This window comes from Cheilinus undulatus, linkage group 14 (assembly GCF_018320785.1).
Source record: "Cheilinus undulatus linkage group 14, ASM1832078v1, whole genome shotgun sequence".
Classification (NCBI taxonomy): Eukaryota; Metazoa; Chordata; class Actinopteri; order Labriformes; family Labridae; genus Cheilinus; species Cheilinus undulatus.
Genome location: NC_054878.1, coordinates 10,506,682 through 10,522,221, shown reverse-complemented (window position 1 = coordinate 10,522,221; position 15,540 = coordinate 10,506,682). Strand labels below are relative to the sequence as shown.

The following is a 15,540-nucleotide window of genomic DNA, read 5'->3' as shown; positions in this document are numbered from 1 at the left end:
GATTTATTTACAATAAAAGAAAAAGCAAACTGTAAGAACACAACCTAGAGCGACATAGAGGGCATTGCTGGCTCACCTTTCAGTTGACACCTTGTTTGAGCATGTAGCATGATGTAGCATTTCACCAGCTGTGAGAAACATGTGGCAGGGTGGTGCTGTAACGTTTTTCAGTGGTCATGACCTTGTTTTGGTGTTAGAGTTGTGTTTGATGAGGGAAACATTGTTTGGATGAGCTTGTAGCCCATTTTTGCATGCATGTTTTTAAATGGTTATTGTGCTCTTTGATGCTCGCTGTGATAGAGCTCACAGGCAGAGTCAAAGTGGACTTTGAGAGGGCTCAAATAAAGTCGACATGTCTTAGCAGGGTTCCTTTAAAGCACAAATTTCAGGAAAATCTTAAGAAGATATTGGTGAATGAGGCCCACTCTTCTCAAATCTAAAATACATCAGGTTACCTATGTGGAAACAAAGTCCATTAAAGGAAGCTGGAATGAGTAAGGTCTCTAAAAAAGAGAAACTACTCTCTGCAGATCCCACTCAAACCACATTTCCAGTCCTTTGCATGCATGAAAGTCTGGTGGAAAAACTTGCAGTGAAGCATTTTTCTTATGTTATTTGGCCATTTTTATTGTACCAACACACAAAAATATATTCAATTGCACTTCTCTAATTCTTTTATTTCACAGAATGGCATGTAAATGTGTTATATAAGAAGAACATTACGGTCAAAAACATTCCTTGTTACTTAGAGACACAAAGAGCGGTGAGAGAAGATGGCGGAGGATGTTCATTTGATGGCAGTCGTGACCTGAAACTGGCGTGAGCTGCTGAAAACATGGCTGATTGAGGTAAGAAGGGTGGGATTCTTTGAGATCAGGACTAATGACATTAGAGTTTGTTTTGCCTCCAGACCCGAGTGACGGGGACGTTGTTGAACCGGCCGCTGCGGCTGCTCCTCATGCCCAGGTACTGCCTGAGTAGCTGGTTCACTCGTTTCTGATTGTTCCATTTGCGGGCAGATTTCCTCACACCTATGAACCCGCCGTAACGCTTTTGTAGGGGCCTCATGGGTGAGCCAATAAGCTTCCTGTATCCATGGCGGCCCCGCTGAAAGCCTCCAAAGCGTTTGGATAAGGTGACGGCCTCTGAGGCGTCATCCTCCTCTGATTCTAGCTGGTTGTCACTCTCCGTGCTCCTCTCCTCTCTCAGCTCCCTCTCTTTATCCGCCAGAGTGAGACCCAGACCCCGCAGGCCCTCCCCCTCCTCGGAGGATTCCAGCAGTGATGAGTCATACTGGACACTGCGCTTCTCAAAGGGCGTCTCATCCTGATCCCCCTCCTGGAAGCGCTCTGCAGCTGAAGATTGCAGCAGCTCGCTGTCTGACTTCAGGTCAACAGAGGTCAGTTCCAGCTCCCCTCCTGCTCTCTTCAACAGAGCGCCCCCTTCTGGAATTGTAGGTTGGTTCGATAGCTTTACAGCATGTTTACACCACTTCCATGTGAATGAAGAGGAGACGTGGCCCTCACACTCCAACAAACACACCTGCAGAGAGAGAGGAGAGAGCAGTGAGTTATTGTATAAGAGCATGGTGAGTGGCTTTGAGTTTTTACACCACATTCCCAAATACTATCCAGCTGTGAACCGGGGGCAGATGCCCCTGACCTGGCAAAGACCCCTAATAAGACAAAGACCCTAGTCAAGCAGAAGTGACATAGAGTTCTTCTTCTGCTTTTTAAAGTTGTAATAAAATTATGTCTCCATCACTTTTTTTTTTTTTTTACCAATGGAAGAGATTTTATTTGACTAAATAGACATTTAATATTGTGACTTTAAATTAACATCATTAAGTAGTGGCACAAAACATTTTTGAGGCGCATAAAGCCCTCAAGAGTTTAGGCACAACCAGATCTGCTAGCCTAGACAAACTGGAGCCATACTTTTTAAAGTCAATAACAGCAGGGGCTGGATTCTGGATTTAGGTCTAACCTAAAAGCCTAACAGGGTCAACATTTAACCATAGCTGTCAACCTCATTTTAACCAGTAATAAAATATGAAAATAAGCCCAGCACTGCTGATAAATCATTTGGAAATTCAAAAAGGTAAATATGATAAGTTTAAAGGCTCAAATCTGAGAAAACATACCAACTTATTAGTTCAAAAGACATTAAAAATAGAAAAATAATGTTTTTAAAGAGCAAATATATGAAGAAAAAGTTGAAATCAAAATATGACATAAAATTGGAAATAATTAGTTTAAAAGTCACAATTAAAACTTTGAATTGTGTGTCTGATAGGTCAAAATAGGTCAAAATTAGGAGTTGAAAATGTCAAAATATGAACTAGAATTCAAAATGATGACTTAAAAAGTTAAAAATATGACTAGAATTTAAAATTGGGATTCTAAAAGGTCAAAATATGATATGAGAAGTAAAAATTATCAATTTAAAATGTCAAAATATGAGAAAAAAAATGTGAGATCATGATTTTAAAAGTCAAATTGTGGGACTAAAAAGCAAAAGTAAGGAGTTGAAAAGGTCAAAATATGACTAAAAGTTTTAAATTGGGAATCTAAAAGATAAAAATGTAACATATATAGTCCAAATCATGAGCTGAAAAGGTCAAAGTAGGATATTAAAGTCAAAATCACAAGTTTGAGTCAGGATCTTGAGATGCAAAATTGAAAATATGAAATAAAAACACAAATTAATTTCTTTCCCCACATTCTTGACTATTTATGAAATCTTTCTTACTCTTAACTTTTTCAGGTTTTTATGGCTTAACAAGGATATTTTACATTTTAGATCCAGGAACCAGGATAGCCAGCTAAAGTTTCTTAAACATTCAAACCTTTTTTAACAATAATCTTTATCCAAGTGTCTATATCGTCAATTATATTCTGGTGAAATTAGTTGTAGTTTGCGTATAGTGTTGCATGTCTTTGCAGTCTTTTTGCACATTTGTTGTTTTGTTTTGTACTGTAAATCGTTTCTCAGGAACAACAAGAACAACCAACAAGACAGAACCCTCAGAAAAAAAATCTCTACCTATACTTAACCGTCATCACACCAGGGGCTTTGTAAAGGCCGGGGGCTCAGGCCCTGCAGCTGGATGTTACCCTCACATTCACGCACCGATGCTATGTAAAGTGTCCATCACTCTCCACTTATCCCATTCAAACACGTTCACACACTGACAGCAGTGACAGAGCAAAAAGGACACATCTACATGCATCTGCAGGAGCTAGGGTTAAATCCCTAACCTAACAGTTGGGAGGCCACATAGAGGACGAACTTCTAGGTGGAAAAAAGGTGACTGAAATCCCAAAGCTCTTGTGTCGACCTTGGATGACTGTACAGCATAGACAGCCGTATACCAACCCTTATAACACAGAAGAACCGTTATAAACCTTATGCAAAGATGTCTCTGCCTTTTAGCCTGACTGCTAAACATCCTGGCCTCTCATTATGGTGACGAAATGAAAGGAGCTGACAATTAGTTTGATTTAAATCCTCACAGGCAGCCACATAAAGGCAATGAGATGATAACCATGGTGGCAGTGTCAATGACACATAAGGCTCAAGATGCCTTGGTTTCTATATAACTTCAGTGATTCATAGAAGCATACATCTATGACAGAAGCCAAAAAAGGCCTGCCTTCAACATGTCAACCTGAATCTAAATATAATTCATTTACACACCAAGGCCAGTGTCTACAGAGGGGATTAAGATTCAGTGTCCTTCCCACTGAAGGAAGCGACGTTTTGACACGAAGAAAGTGGGAGCTGGAATTAGACTTCCGATTTTATGATTTGGCGGAAACTTTTGAAACCTCCAGTGCTGCCAGGGCAGCGATGACGCTGCCAACGATGTTGCAGCATTCAACACATCTTTTACTATTTACAACCAAAATCAGTGAATTTTATCAATTCAGAAGAGCAATAAAATGTTTGATTGTTTGACATTTATAACAAAGGTGCTGTTATTCCAATAAAACAACCATGGAAGTCCAAATTTCTGACTCTGATAAAACTGCGGCAAATCCAGGAGTTTTCTAGATACTCTATGGAGTTTCAAACTTTTTGAATATATCTGCAATAGAAGAGAGACGTTGGATTTCATTATAGCAGTCAATTTGATGTTTTCAGATAAATGCTGTATGAGGTGCATTCCTGCTGTCCTTGCAATGTTGATGGAAATTGTTGTAACAGTGCCTATAAAAAATATTCACCTCTAAATATTCCCCCTCTTGAAGTGACTGACCTAATTCAACTGAGGTTCAACCAACTGGTGCAAGAAAAATCAGTAAGTGAAATGGGGATCACCTGAGTACAGTGAATGTGTCTCAAGTGATTGTAGTATGAAGACACCTGTGTCTGGAAGTTCCAGTCACTGGTTAATCAGTATTCCTGGGTACCATTTCACCATTAAGACAAAAGAACACTCCAGGCAACTCAGAGAAAAGCTTATTGAAAAGTCTAAGTCAGGGGATGGATACAAAAATATTTCCAAGGCACTAAATATCCCCCAGAGTTCAGTTAAATCCATCATCAAGAAATAGAAGGTATATGGCACATGTGTGAATCTGCCTAGATCAGGCCGTCCTCACAAACTGAGTGATCGTGCAAGAAGGAGACTAGTGAGAGAGACCACCAAGACACCTATGACGACCCTGAAGGAGTTGCAAGCTTCAGCAGCTGAGAAGAAAACTAGGTCAAATTGGAAGAAAGTTCTTTGGTCTGATGAGATCAAAAAGGTGCTTTTTGGCCATCAGACAAGACGCTATGTTTAGCTGACACCAAACACTGCACTTCACCACATCCACACCATCCCCACTGTGAAGCACAGTAGTGGCAGCATTATGCTGTGGGGATGCTTCTCAGCAGCCAGTACTGGAAGGCTTGTAAAGGTAGAGGGAAAAATGAATAAGGCAAAACACAGACAAACCCTGGAGGACAGTCTTATTCAGTCAAGAGAACTATGGCTTGGGAGAAGATTTCTTTTCCAGCAAGACAATGACCTGAAGCATACAGCGAAAGCTGCACAGAAATGGTTTGAAGACTACAAGGTGAATGTTCTGGAGTGGCTGAGTTGAAGCCCAGACCTCAATCTAATAAAGAATTTGTGGCTGGACTTGAAAAAGGCTGTTCAAGCCTGATCCTCCGACAAACTGGCAGAGCCTGAGCAGTGATCAGTCTTAGATGGCTACCAAAAGCATATGTAATTCTATGATTCAGGCAGACTGCTGGCTATATTAGCTGCTGATATATATATATATACTGAATGTTTTCAACTTTTAAACACACGACAACAGACTGTCGACATTTACTGTAGACCTTCCAAGCTTCGTTAGAGGCTAAGCAAAGCAAAAACAACAACATAGTCCAAAAAACAGATTAAAAAGTCAGTTTACTAAACACACAGCCAATCATTAAGATTTTAACTAGCCAGATTTCTAGGAGGGCCATGACAAGCCCTGGTTACTGCTGGTCTACCAAAAGCCATACCATCTAAGTGATTTTTCCGTTATATAAAAAGCTGTAAATGACTGCTGTTCAATCAGGCCCAGGATGAGAAAGCAGCCCCTGACTTGAATGGCACATGCATCATGGGAATATCTCCTCATTGTTCCTGCTATGTTCAGCGTTATATGGAAAGTCCATGCTAATGTGGCTGTCCATCATTCGCTACGTTTGACATCCACTCCTGCAACGTGACTGACAGCTCTAAATTGGAAGAAATTACAAATCAGTTTGAAGGACAGCAAGAAAATGTCATTTGCTGATGAAATTATGCTTTTTTTAGGCTGTCTTTAATTTTCTGACATTTTTAAAGAAAATGACAGACATATAGTTTTTTCAAAGTCAACTTTTGATACAGAGGGAACTTGGTAGGAGTTGATTCCTGCACTGTCACGCTGCTCTTTGAACGACCTTCACGTCTTTTCTTGTAGCATCACACCACTTTTACCTCATACTTTTATGCACTCCTGGTGAAATACGACGTCTAGAGAAGGTGTATGAAGAAATATTTTAGGTGCAGTTCCATTAAGAGGTAATAAACCTTCTTATTTATGAATTTCTGCCCATTTTCCTGTATATTTTGCAGCTCTTCTCTCAAAGTCAGCCTGAATTGATCCTATTCCCTGCAGTTTTTTCAACCTTAAGTTTTCCTTGGACAGTGTAAATACACTTTTAATAATCTAAAGCTGCAGGCTGCAGATAAATATGCACCAAATCTTTCCTTTTCTGGTTTTTTAAACTCCAAATGAGTTAAATTCTGTTTGAGGAAAGAAGCGAATCCCATTTACTCGTCAAATCCCGCTCAAATGAGATAAATTGCATTGTTATCGGAAAACCTGCCCACATCAAAGAAGAGGGAGAAGAGGGAGTTCCGCTGTGAATCTATCAGCGGAAATTAATTATCCATCGTAAATGAAATGAGCACACCAGGGGATTCTCCACGTCAGATCAATGGAGCAATCTGAAGGAGTTTATGAGTGAGAGTGTGAGTGTGTGTGTGTGCATAAACCGTGTTTTCATAAGCCGGAGAGAGCCTGGGGATAAAACAACTGGAGATTCCTCCATGCCTGTAAGAGGTTTGTGTTGTTAGACTTTTTAGTGTGTGTTAGGGTTAAAACAGGCCACAATCCTCTCTTTTACTCTGACTCAGGTCGAACTAGATGGAAGATGCAAGACAAACTCAGACATTTCAGTCAGGGTTGCCAGTTATGTTGGACAAAACCAGCAGAGTTTTAAGACTCAGTAGATTTTAGAGTTTATAATTATGGACCACAATGTTTGTGATCAGTGTATTTACAATCAACAAATAGTGGTTAAATAAGATCTTACACATTTTCAAGTTACTTTTTTAATCATCTTTAAGGTTTGTAAATTATTAAGTGCTTGTATTTTTCCCAGCTTTTGTTTATGTTATTTAAAAACTAACAATTTTATTGCTGAACAAATCTCACATTTACAGCTAACATGCCTCCTTCCTGCTCTTATTCTACGTCAGTCTCCTTCTTTCTTTCATTTACTTCTTCTCTATCTTTTTCTATTGTTCCTCTTGCAGATTTCCAGATGCATTTACCAACAGGAGTCAACTAAACATGCGTTTATGGATGTTCAATGTCTGCAGCAAGATGCTTCTCAAGAACTAGACCAACAACTGCTGAAGTCAAATCAAAACAATACCAGATCATATATGATGTCTTTCAAATACAATATTATTGCTATGATTGTTTAAAGTTTTGCAAAATAACTAGGGCTGTCAGGTTTCATGACACATTTGAGTAAAAGGCTACAATGAGTGCATTCTTCTTTCAAAGTATTAACATTAATCGCAGGCTTTATTGCCCGTTTCTTTTTCTGAGGTTAAGGTCATGTCAGGGGCTGCACAGCGGTGCAGGGGTTAGTGCTGTTGCCTCACAGACAGAAGATCCCTGGTTCACTTCCCGGTCAGGGCCTTTCTGTGCGGAGTTTGCATGTTCTCCCCGTGCATGTGTGGGGTTCTCCGGCTTCCTCCCACCATCAAAGACATGCTCGTTAGGTTAATTGGTGACTTAATTGGCCGTAGGTTTGAACGTGAGCGTGCCTGGTTGTCTGTCTCTATATGTCAGCCCTGCAATTAACTAGTGACCAGTCCAGGGTGTACCCCACCTGTCGCCCAATGACAGCTGGGATAGGCTCCAGCCCCCTGCAACCCCCAACGGAATAAGTGGCATATAAAATGGATGAATGGATTAAAATTCTGCATCAAAGTGAGATTAATCTGATTAACTGCAGGATTTCTGAGATTAACTGCAATTTTTAAAAAAGGTAATATTGAAATCTAAAAATCCCACCATAAATGCTTAGTTTGTACCATTTTTTTTAAGGGTGCAGGTAGCCTTGTAGTTTGAGGTGCTCCCCATGTACGTGGTTTGCCCGGGTTCAAATCCAAATTGTGACACTTTCCCGCATGTCTCTCACCAGCTCACTCATTCCTGATTCTATCCACTGTCCTCTGCTATCAAAAAAGGCATAAAAAGCTCCCCCAAAATTTAGATTTTTTAAAAAATGGGCATAACAGTACATAAAATACAACACAGTATAACACTGCTTTGAATCCAGCCCTCAAAGGGATCTTATTCTGGTTTCCTTTGACTGTTCAGCTTAAAAATGTTGATAATTCATTAGATTTTTTTGTATCAAAGTTGTAAATGTATGTCAACTGTAACAACATTTTTGAGATTCTAAATACTAGAGTTGAAAATCGTACCACTTGTTTCAGTTTTGTTTCTTGTGAATTTTTATTTTACCTGTTATTAATTTACAATTTTTGAAACTTGAATTTTTTTGTTGCTAAGGTGAGAATTTAAGACTTTTTAAACTTGGATTTATTTTTTTCTTGCAAGCTTCCAACTTTTTAAGCTCTGAAATTCTGAGTTTGATTTTTTTGTAAATAAATGACTTCTACTCTGAAATTTTTCTTATTTCTTCCCTATAATTGTGACTCTTTTTGCACAAACATGAACAGATTCTCCTCGTTTTATTCATCATGTTTCTAATCATGATTTTAAAAAATATACATGCCCATCTAATTTGGACAACATCAGAGCAGACAGGGTCTCACACACCCCCTGTTATCTTTGGCAACCCCCCTCGGGATGCAAGGCTGGGAACCACTGATCACACATAACCGAAGCACCGAGTGATGATATTTAACAAAGAAGTGTGGATGTTAACCTGCAAAGAGGATCAAAGGCTGGCAGCTCCAGCACTGCCAACTCTATCCACATTCTGCAAACCCATTTTGCACTGTTAAGGTGTGATGCTGCTGCAGAGAAAAATTGGTTTTTCTGTATTTTGCCCTCTTGCTGGGCAGCATGTGTCTCTGCAGCAGTTGCCAGATAACTTGCTAGTTACCTGGCTAGTCATTTCTTCCTTCTCTACCAAAGTTTTAATGAGAACAGAGAGCAGAGCAGGGCTCTGTCTGCTTGTGCATGTTTATTTGTACATATGCCACATTTATTATCTGGATTGGAGTGTAAACAAAGTTGTCTTTTAATAATATTGAGTTTTATTTGTAACTTAACTGAGATCTAAAATAGATCAACTCACTCTGCGGACAAAAAATCTACCCACAGTAGCATGTGAAAGAAGCCTAATTCTGCAGGAAAACCTCAGACCTGGCAACCCTGACGCCAGGGGTTGTGTGGCGGCCTGGATACATGGTTCATTATGACACAATGCAAGAGCATTTAACATTCCTGACATTCATATTCAGGCCTGGTGTTTGACTATGAGCAGCAATGAATGAATGCCATATAAGAAGTTTGCCTTTATCTATAGGTGTTCTGAGGTTTAAGTCAGCCTCTACAGAAGGTTAAATAATAAATACCTGTATTCATACAGAGGACTGTCCCCGTGGGCTTCTGCTGCTGCTGCTGATAATAATAAGAGAACAAGAAGGTTGGACATTTCCCTTTAAGATGAGCATTGTTGAATGTAGTCAGTGAAAGGGATGAAGCTATAGCTGTTTGTTGCGTGTGTATTCTGCATGTGTTTGTGTTTAGGTATGAGAGTGAAGGTGTGTGCACTGATAATTCAATTGTTCCTGACATAAAAACCACCTTCACCTCGCACACTCTCGGTCTGGAGCGGGAAACAATGGAATTGCTCGGTGGATTCCATCTGCGGCTCAATGGGAAATCCGCTAACACAATGAGGGGCTGATAAAATGTGTCAGTCACCGATGTAAGCCCGGGCTGATGATACTGAGCAGCAGTCAATTACAGAGTTCTATTACAACTCCCAAAAAGGTCCCAGCTGTCTCTCTCTGCATCATTATCAGCTAAATTAGCCGTCCTACAGCTATTCATGGACGCCCACGGACTATTTTTATCCGCTGTCGTGTCTTGCACTGTTTAGAAAATGAGATTGTGTGCTGCACTGAAATTTTGGTTTGAGTTTGGAGAGCTGTAGCCTTCTTTTAGTGCAGAGGAGGAAACCTTAATGTCGATCACGAAGCCTCACAGAGGTGCTTAAGATACTTACTCATGCAAATGATCCAATTTCAATTACTCTAAACCCAGCAGGGCAAAGTTGCCGTGATAATATTTTCACTTTCCTCTCTATAACCCAGAGATATTTTTCTGCTGTTGTAATCTGTTCGAGCTAAGGACTATCATTTGTCTGCTATGGCACCGTTTACCTTTTTATAATGGACATTCAGATACCAAGAGACTCCACTTTAGTATGTGCATTCACACTATGCATTAACAATTCATCTTCAGTGACAACCTGATACCTGAACTCACTTGGCCTCCTCTTATGCTAACAGCAGCTCATTCATCACATATGAAGCCCTCTCGCCATGACGCCGTATCCCTACATGTTGAGAGCTGAGAAACCACTGGTGTTAAGACTGAATGATGGTGAATTAGCCAGGAGCTAAGAGACTAGCATGTCTCTTTAACCAGGCCTGCCCACAGAATTTGCAGAGCCCCTGAAAAACTCAGTTAACAGTCTGATCCAGTTGTGATTTGTTGATGACATCAAAATATGAAGCAATGGTGGTTACCTCTTTTTGGAGCTGGAATTGGGTTCTAATGTTGAACGTTTAATTCATGCTAATTTTTTGCCTCTTTTCATTACTTTTAAATAGCTTTTCACCCTTTTTTTCAGCCTATCGAGCCAATTTTTGGCCACTTTCGTCCATTTAGCCTCTTTCAGTGCAAATTTTCCACATTAAACATTTTTAACTTCTTTTAAACACTTTTTTTCTCCCTACTTCTTCTACTTCCAGTCCATTTATGACACTTCAACTCTTTACACCACGTTTCTTGCCCCATGTTTGCTTCTTTAACCCCTCAACCAATCTTTTGCCAATTTTCACCCATCTGTGCCTCTTTTATCCCACTTTTTGTCATTTTCTACCCATTTTTTAACATTGCAAAGCAGATTGATACGCCCATTTCCGTGTTTCTCACCGGCAAATCCATCTTGCAAAGCTCCCGTCTGAACCGTTTGGGCCCGGTTAGAAAGTGACAGGACCAATCAGTAACGAGGGGCAGTACTTTTGGGTGCGGCGGAGCCGTGACGTAAGCAAGCAGCAACAAGAGGCCGGTGCAATTATGGCGGAAGACATTAGCGTTGATGCTGCTAAAGCACCGGTTTTATCAGAAATTGATGACATTTCTTTGTTAAAAGAAGAAAAACGAACACACAGTGAGTTGTTTTCTTTTTAAAAGCAACAAAGGTCGTGTACTGACATGTCTATAGTCGCCATGGTTTGCTCTATGCAGCTCTTTATGGAGGTTACTCCTTGGTAGCGGCTACATCATGTGTTTTGTTGCTCTGATTGGCCTGTAAAGATGTGACTGACAGGACGTTCATCCAATTGCCCTCTAATTTTTTTTTTTTTTTTAATAAAGGCTCTGCCCTTTCCCAAATGCTGTCTATGGGAGGTTTACCAGGTGGATGTGTGAAACAAAACCATCTGGCGTGTCAGGTTACTCATTTTTACCATCTTTAAATACCTTTTCACAACTTTTCTTTTGCTAATTTCTACAACTTTAACCCATTTTTGTGACTGTAAACAAACTTTTCCACACTTAACTCTTTTTTTTTTTACTCTTTTAACCCATTTTTGATGTTCTGACCTACTTTTCCACATCTTTTAAGTCCCTTTTGTCACTTTTTCTGCTCAGTACTGCTACTTTAACCAATTATCACCATTTTCACCACTTTTCCCAACTTTCCCACTCAAACCTAGTTTTGGCCTCTTAAAACCCAACCCTCTGCTGATTTTCACCCATTTATCCCTCCTTTTACTCTCTTTTCTGCCAGATCTAACCCATTTTGCCTATTTAACCTATTTGGGCACTTTTTGGCCCCTTTTGAATACATTTTAACCACTTTTCTGCCAAATTTATTCCACAGTTAAATAACTTTTGCCAATTGCTAACCACTTTCACCACCTTTTCTGCCCATTGTTGCCTCTCTAACCCTTTTGTTGTTGCTATAAACCATTTTCTCCCATTTCTGCCTTCTTGTCATCTTTGGATACATTTTCATCTTTTTTTTTCTGCCAATTTCTGCTACTTTAATCCATTTTTGCCATGGCAAACAAACTTTATCGCCTCTTTTTAGTTCTTTTTAACCTATTTTTGATACTTTTTAACCATTTTTTTACTTTTTGCCAGTTTTTGCCTCTTTTTGACTCTTTAACCCATTTACTGCCACTTTCAGCTCTTTTTTTTTTTTTTTAACAACACTTTGTAAACATCTTGGAAGTGAGGAGACCAGTTGCTGGAGTTTTGAGAGGAATGTTGTCAAATTAATCTGATGTTGGATTCTAGCTGCTCCACAGTCCTGGGTCTTCTTTTCCAGTCAATTTCTTTTATGATGCTCCAAATTTTTTCTGTTGGTTAAAGGTCTGGACTTAAGGCAGGCCCCAGCCCTACTTTTTACCTCTGCCAAGGAGGTTATGTGATCGGGTGGGTTTGTTCATTTGTTTGTTAGTTAGTTAGTTTGTTTGTTAGCAACATAACTCAAAAAGTCATGGACGGATTTTCATGATATTTTCAGGAAATGTAAGAAATAGCATCAGGAAGAACTGATTAGATTTTGGGACTGATCCAGATCACTGTCTGGATCTATATATTTTTTTTAAAATTCTTTTCTATTGGGAGATAGGGCTAATGGCAGAGGTCTGCGCTGATACCACTTCACACCAGAAGATGGCCGACATGAGTAACTTTAAACCCAGCAGCATGTTTTTGGTGTCTTTCTCTTCAAAGTTTTGGAGTTTAGAGTTTGAAAGACGCATGCCCGGTCGAGGAGACAAGTCAGAGCGTAACAGAGAGAAAGACAGAGAATTGTAGCGAGGATACTTACAATGCTGGGAGGAGTAGAGGAATATTCACCCTCTGCCAAGACTTCCAGTCTTCTGGTGAGACCATGGGTGCTTCCGCCATGACAGTCCACACGTAGCGAAGCCAACGCTTTGCCTCACCGTGTCTCCACCCCACCGGGGAGGGAGTAATCGGCGAATTAGATTTTGGAAGTGATCCGGATCACCATCTGGATCCAGGAATGTTTTTTAAAGGATTCTTCACTATTGGGAGATAGGGCTAATGGTGGAGGTCTGCGCTCTCTGAGTGCTTTTCTAGTTTGAAATGTGTTGCTGGCATAAAAATTCGAAGTGAGCTACTATTTTTCATGAAACGGTAAAAAATCTCCGCGTCAACATCTTATATGTTGTTTATGTCCCATTGTGAATAAAATATGGGTTTATGAAGTTTGAAAATCATTGCATTCTGTTTTTTATTTACATTTTACACAGTGCCCCAACTTTTTTGGAACTGGGGTTGTAAACCAAAGTTGAAAAATCATAGTAATTAGCAATAAAAAATGTATGACAGTTGCATCATGTGATCAAAGTGGCATTTAAAGGGTTAAAATTCACAAAATAATTGAATATTTTATCAGGACTGAAGTTGATTTAAAGATTTTAGCCCCCAAAAGATGGTGAAAATATTAAAGTATAACAGTTTTATGATGTTTTTAAAGTGGACATTTTTGTTCTTAACGGCTGTGATAAATTCAAGCAATACCAGGTTTAACTGACTTGGTGATCTGTTTGAATTATTGTCAAGATATAAACAAAAATATGCACTCCGTATTTTGCCCTTTCAACTAAACAAAATCCTCTAAAAAATCCAACAAAGGACTAATTTTGTATGCATGTGGCTGAACAGACAAAGTGCTCCAGCACTATCAAAGTTCCCATAATGCATTTCCAGAAGCTGTACTGTGATAAAAAAAAAAATCTCAGACAATCACAACAACAAACACCTTTATCATGGTGTTGAGGGCGCGGGGCAGCTGTGCCCACACTGACACGCTATAGCGTTGATAAGCCTTATTGGACGCTCTTATCTGCAGAGGCTGGAACAGACTAAAACAAATTCTCACCATGGTGTTGAAGGCTTGCTGCAGCTGCTGCTGCTGCATTAGCACACCACATGCTACACACTCCCCCTGGCAGTCACTGCGTCCAGGGCTGAAGAGACACGCCAGCAGCACCAGCAGGTACCACAGAGGGATCTTCATGGCTCAGCACAGCCTGGCAGGAGGGGAAAACAGGAGCCGAGCAGGTCCAAGAGATGGTTTTACAGCAAGGATTGATGATTGGAGAATAGAAGAAATGAAGTCTTTCAGATCAGGGTCCAGCCTGCAGGGAGAGAGCAGACACAGTGGCATGGTCATTATTATTTTTCAATCACAGACAGGATATTAGTCACAGTGATGGTTAATTCTGCCTGTAACAGGTGATGGATAGTAGTAGAGTCAGGACAGAGAGGGAAAACTCAGCAGTCAGTGAGGAAATGTTTTCAGTGAGGAGGGGAGCGCTGGATGACTGAGATTTGTACATGTTGATCTGTGCTATGGGCTATGGGTGCCCTCAAGAGTCACACCCTTTTGTAATAAACACAATTGGAGGAGAAATAAGCACTCTGCTGTTTTACTCCAACTGAAGATGAGCGGCCTCGCACACTGGAGCGCTGTAGGACGCAGCGCAGCTTGAGACAAGAAATCCCAGGAGGGCTGCCCGTTCATGCAGGTTTAGTTTATCAACAGTGGATTATTTTGCCTTTTCGAGACTGATTTTTCATTTATTTTGGCATGATCCATAATTTTATTTGTTCTGCTATGAATGAGTACATTATGACTTTAAAATGCTAATATCTGCTACAAAGGATGGGGCTTCATGTCAAATGCTGAGGTTTTCCTCTTTAAAAGTTCACTTTTCCTCATCAGTGGCTCTTTTGTAGCTCTGCAACCCCATGACTGATTGGTAACCTCTTGCTCGTGCTGCAGGATGAGCATAATGTTGAGTTGTGATTTACAACCGCTTTATTTTGAAGTTGGATAATTTGCACGTTTCTCTGGTTGTTTGAGTCGATCTGCTCCACGTAGATTGATGTGATTTAGCAGCAGCCTGCACTGAAACTAGACCTGCTGCAGATTATCTAGGATGTCCATAAAGCCCTGTTGGCAGGAAACAGCTAACCTGACACACCTGATGGACTGAATATTTCACATTCATCTTGGAATGCTCCCGTAGAAAACGTTTGGGAAGGGCAGGACTTTTCAGAAAGTCTTCAGATGGTGATTGGAGGAACATTCTGTCACATTCATGACAGGCCAATCAGAGCAATTATGAGTGTTCCCAACACATTGGCAATAGTTGGGTATATTAAAATTACCCAACTATATTTGCTCACTATTTTTTTACGATCATCTATAGTCCCCTTCTGCAGTCACAAAAGAGACATCCTCTTATACATCCAAACTGGTTGAGCATTAGGACCCAAAACCTCCTCCTCTGTGACAAAACAAGAGTTTCTTAAATTTCAATCACTACCAAAAGTTTTTATTGAAACATAGAGTGCATGCGCTACTCTTGTGCAGTCCACCCCTGCCTTAGATTGTTAATGCCGAAGCTCGATGCCAAAGCTGCTCAGGGAATGTGCAAAAACAACTTTTGTG

General features: G+C 40.2%; 1 protein-coding gene across 1 annotated transcript; it reads right to left on the bottom strand.

Moving 5' to 3' along the window:
* Nucleotides 1-810: 810 nt before the first annotated feature.
* On the bottom strand, nucleotides 811-14,100 carry pnocb (prepronociceptin b). The gene is made up of 2 exons (XM_041806120.1): nucleotides 13,963-14,100; nucleotides 811-1,542 (listed from the first exon to the last, which is right to left on the bottom strand). The coding sequence occupies exons 1-2, from the start codon at nucleotides 14,098-14,100 to the stop codon at nucleotides 889-891; spliced, it is 792 nt and encodes a 263-aa protein (XP_041662054.1). The 3' UTR covers nucleotides 811-888.
* Between the last annotated feature and the right edge of the window lie 1,440 nt (nucleotides 14,101-15,540).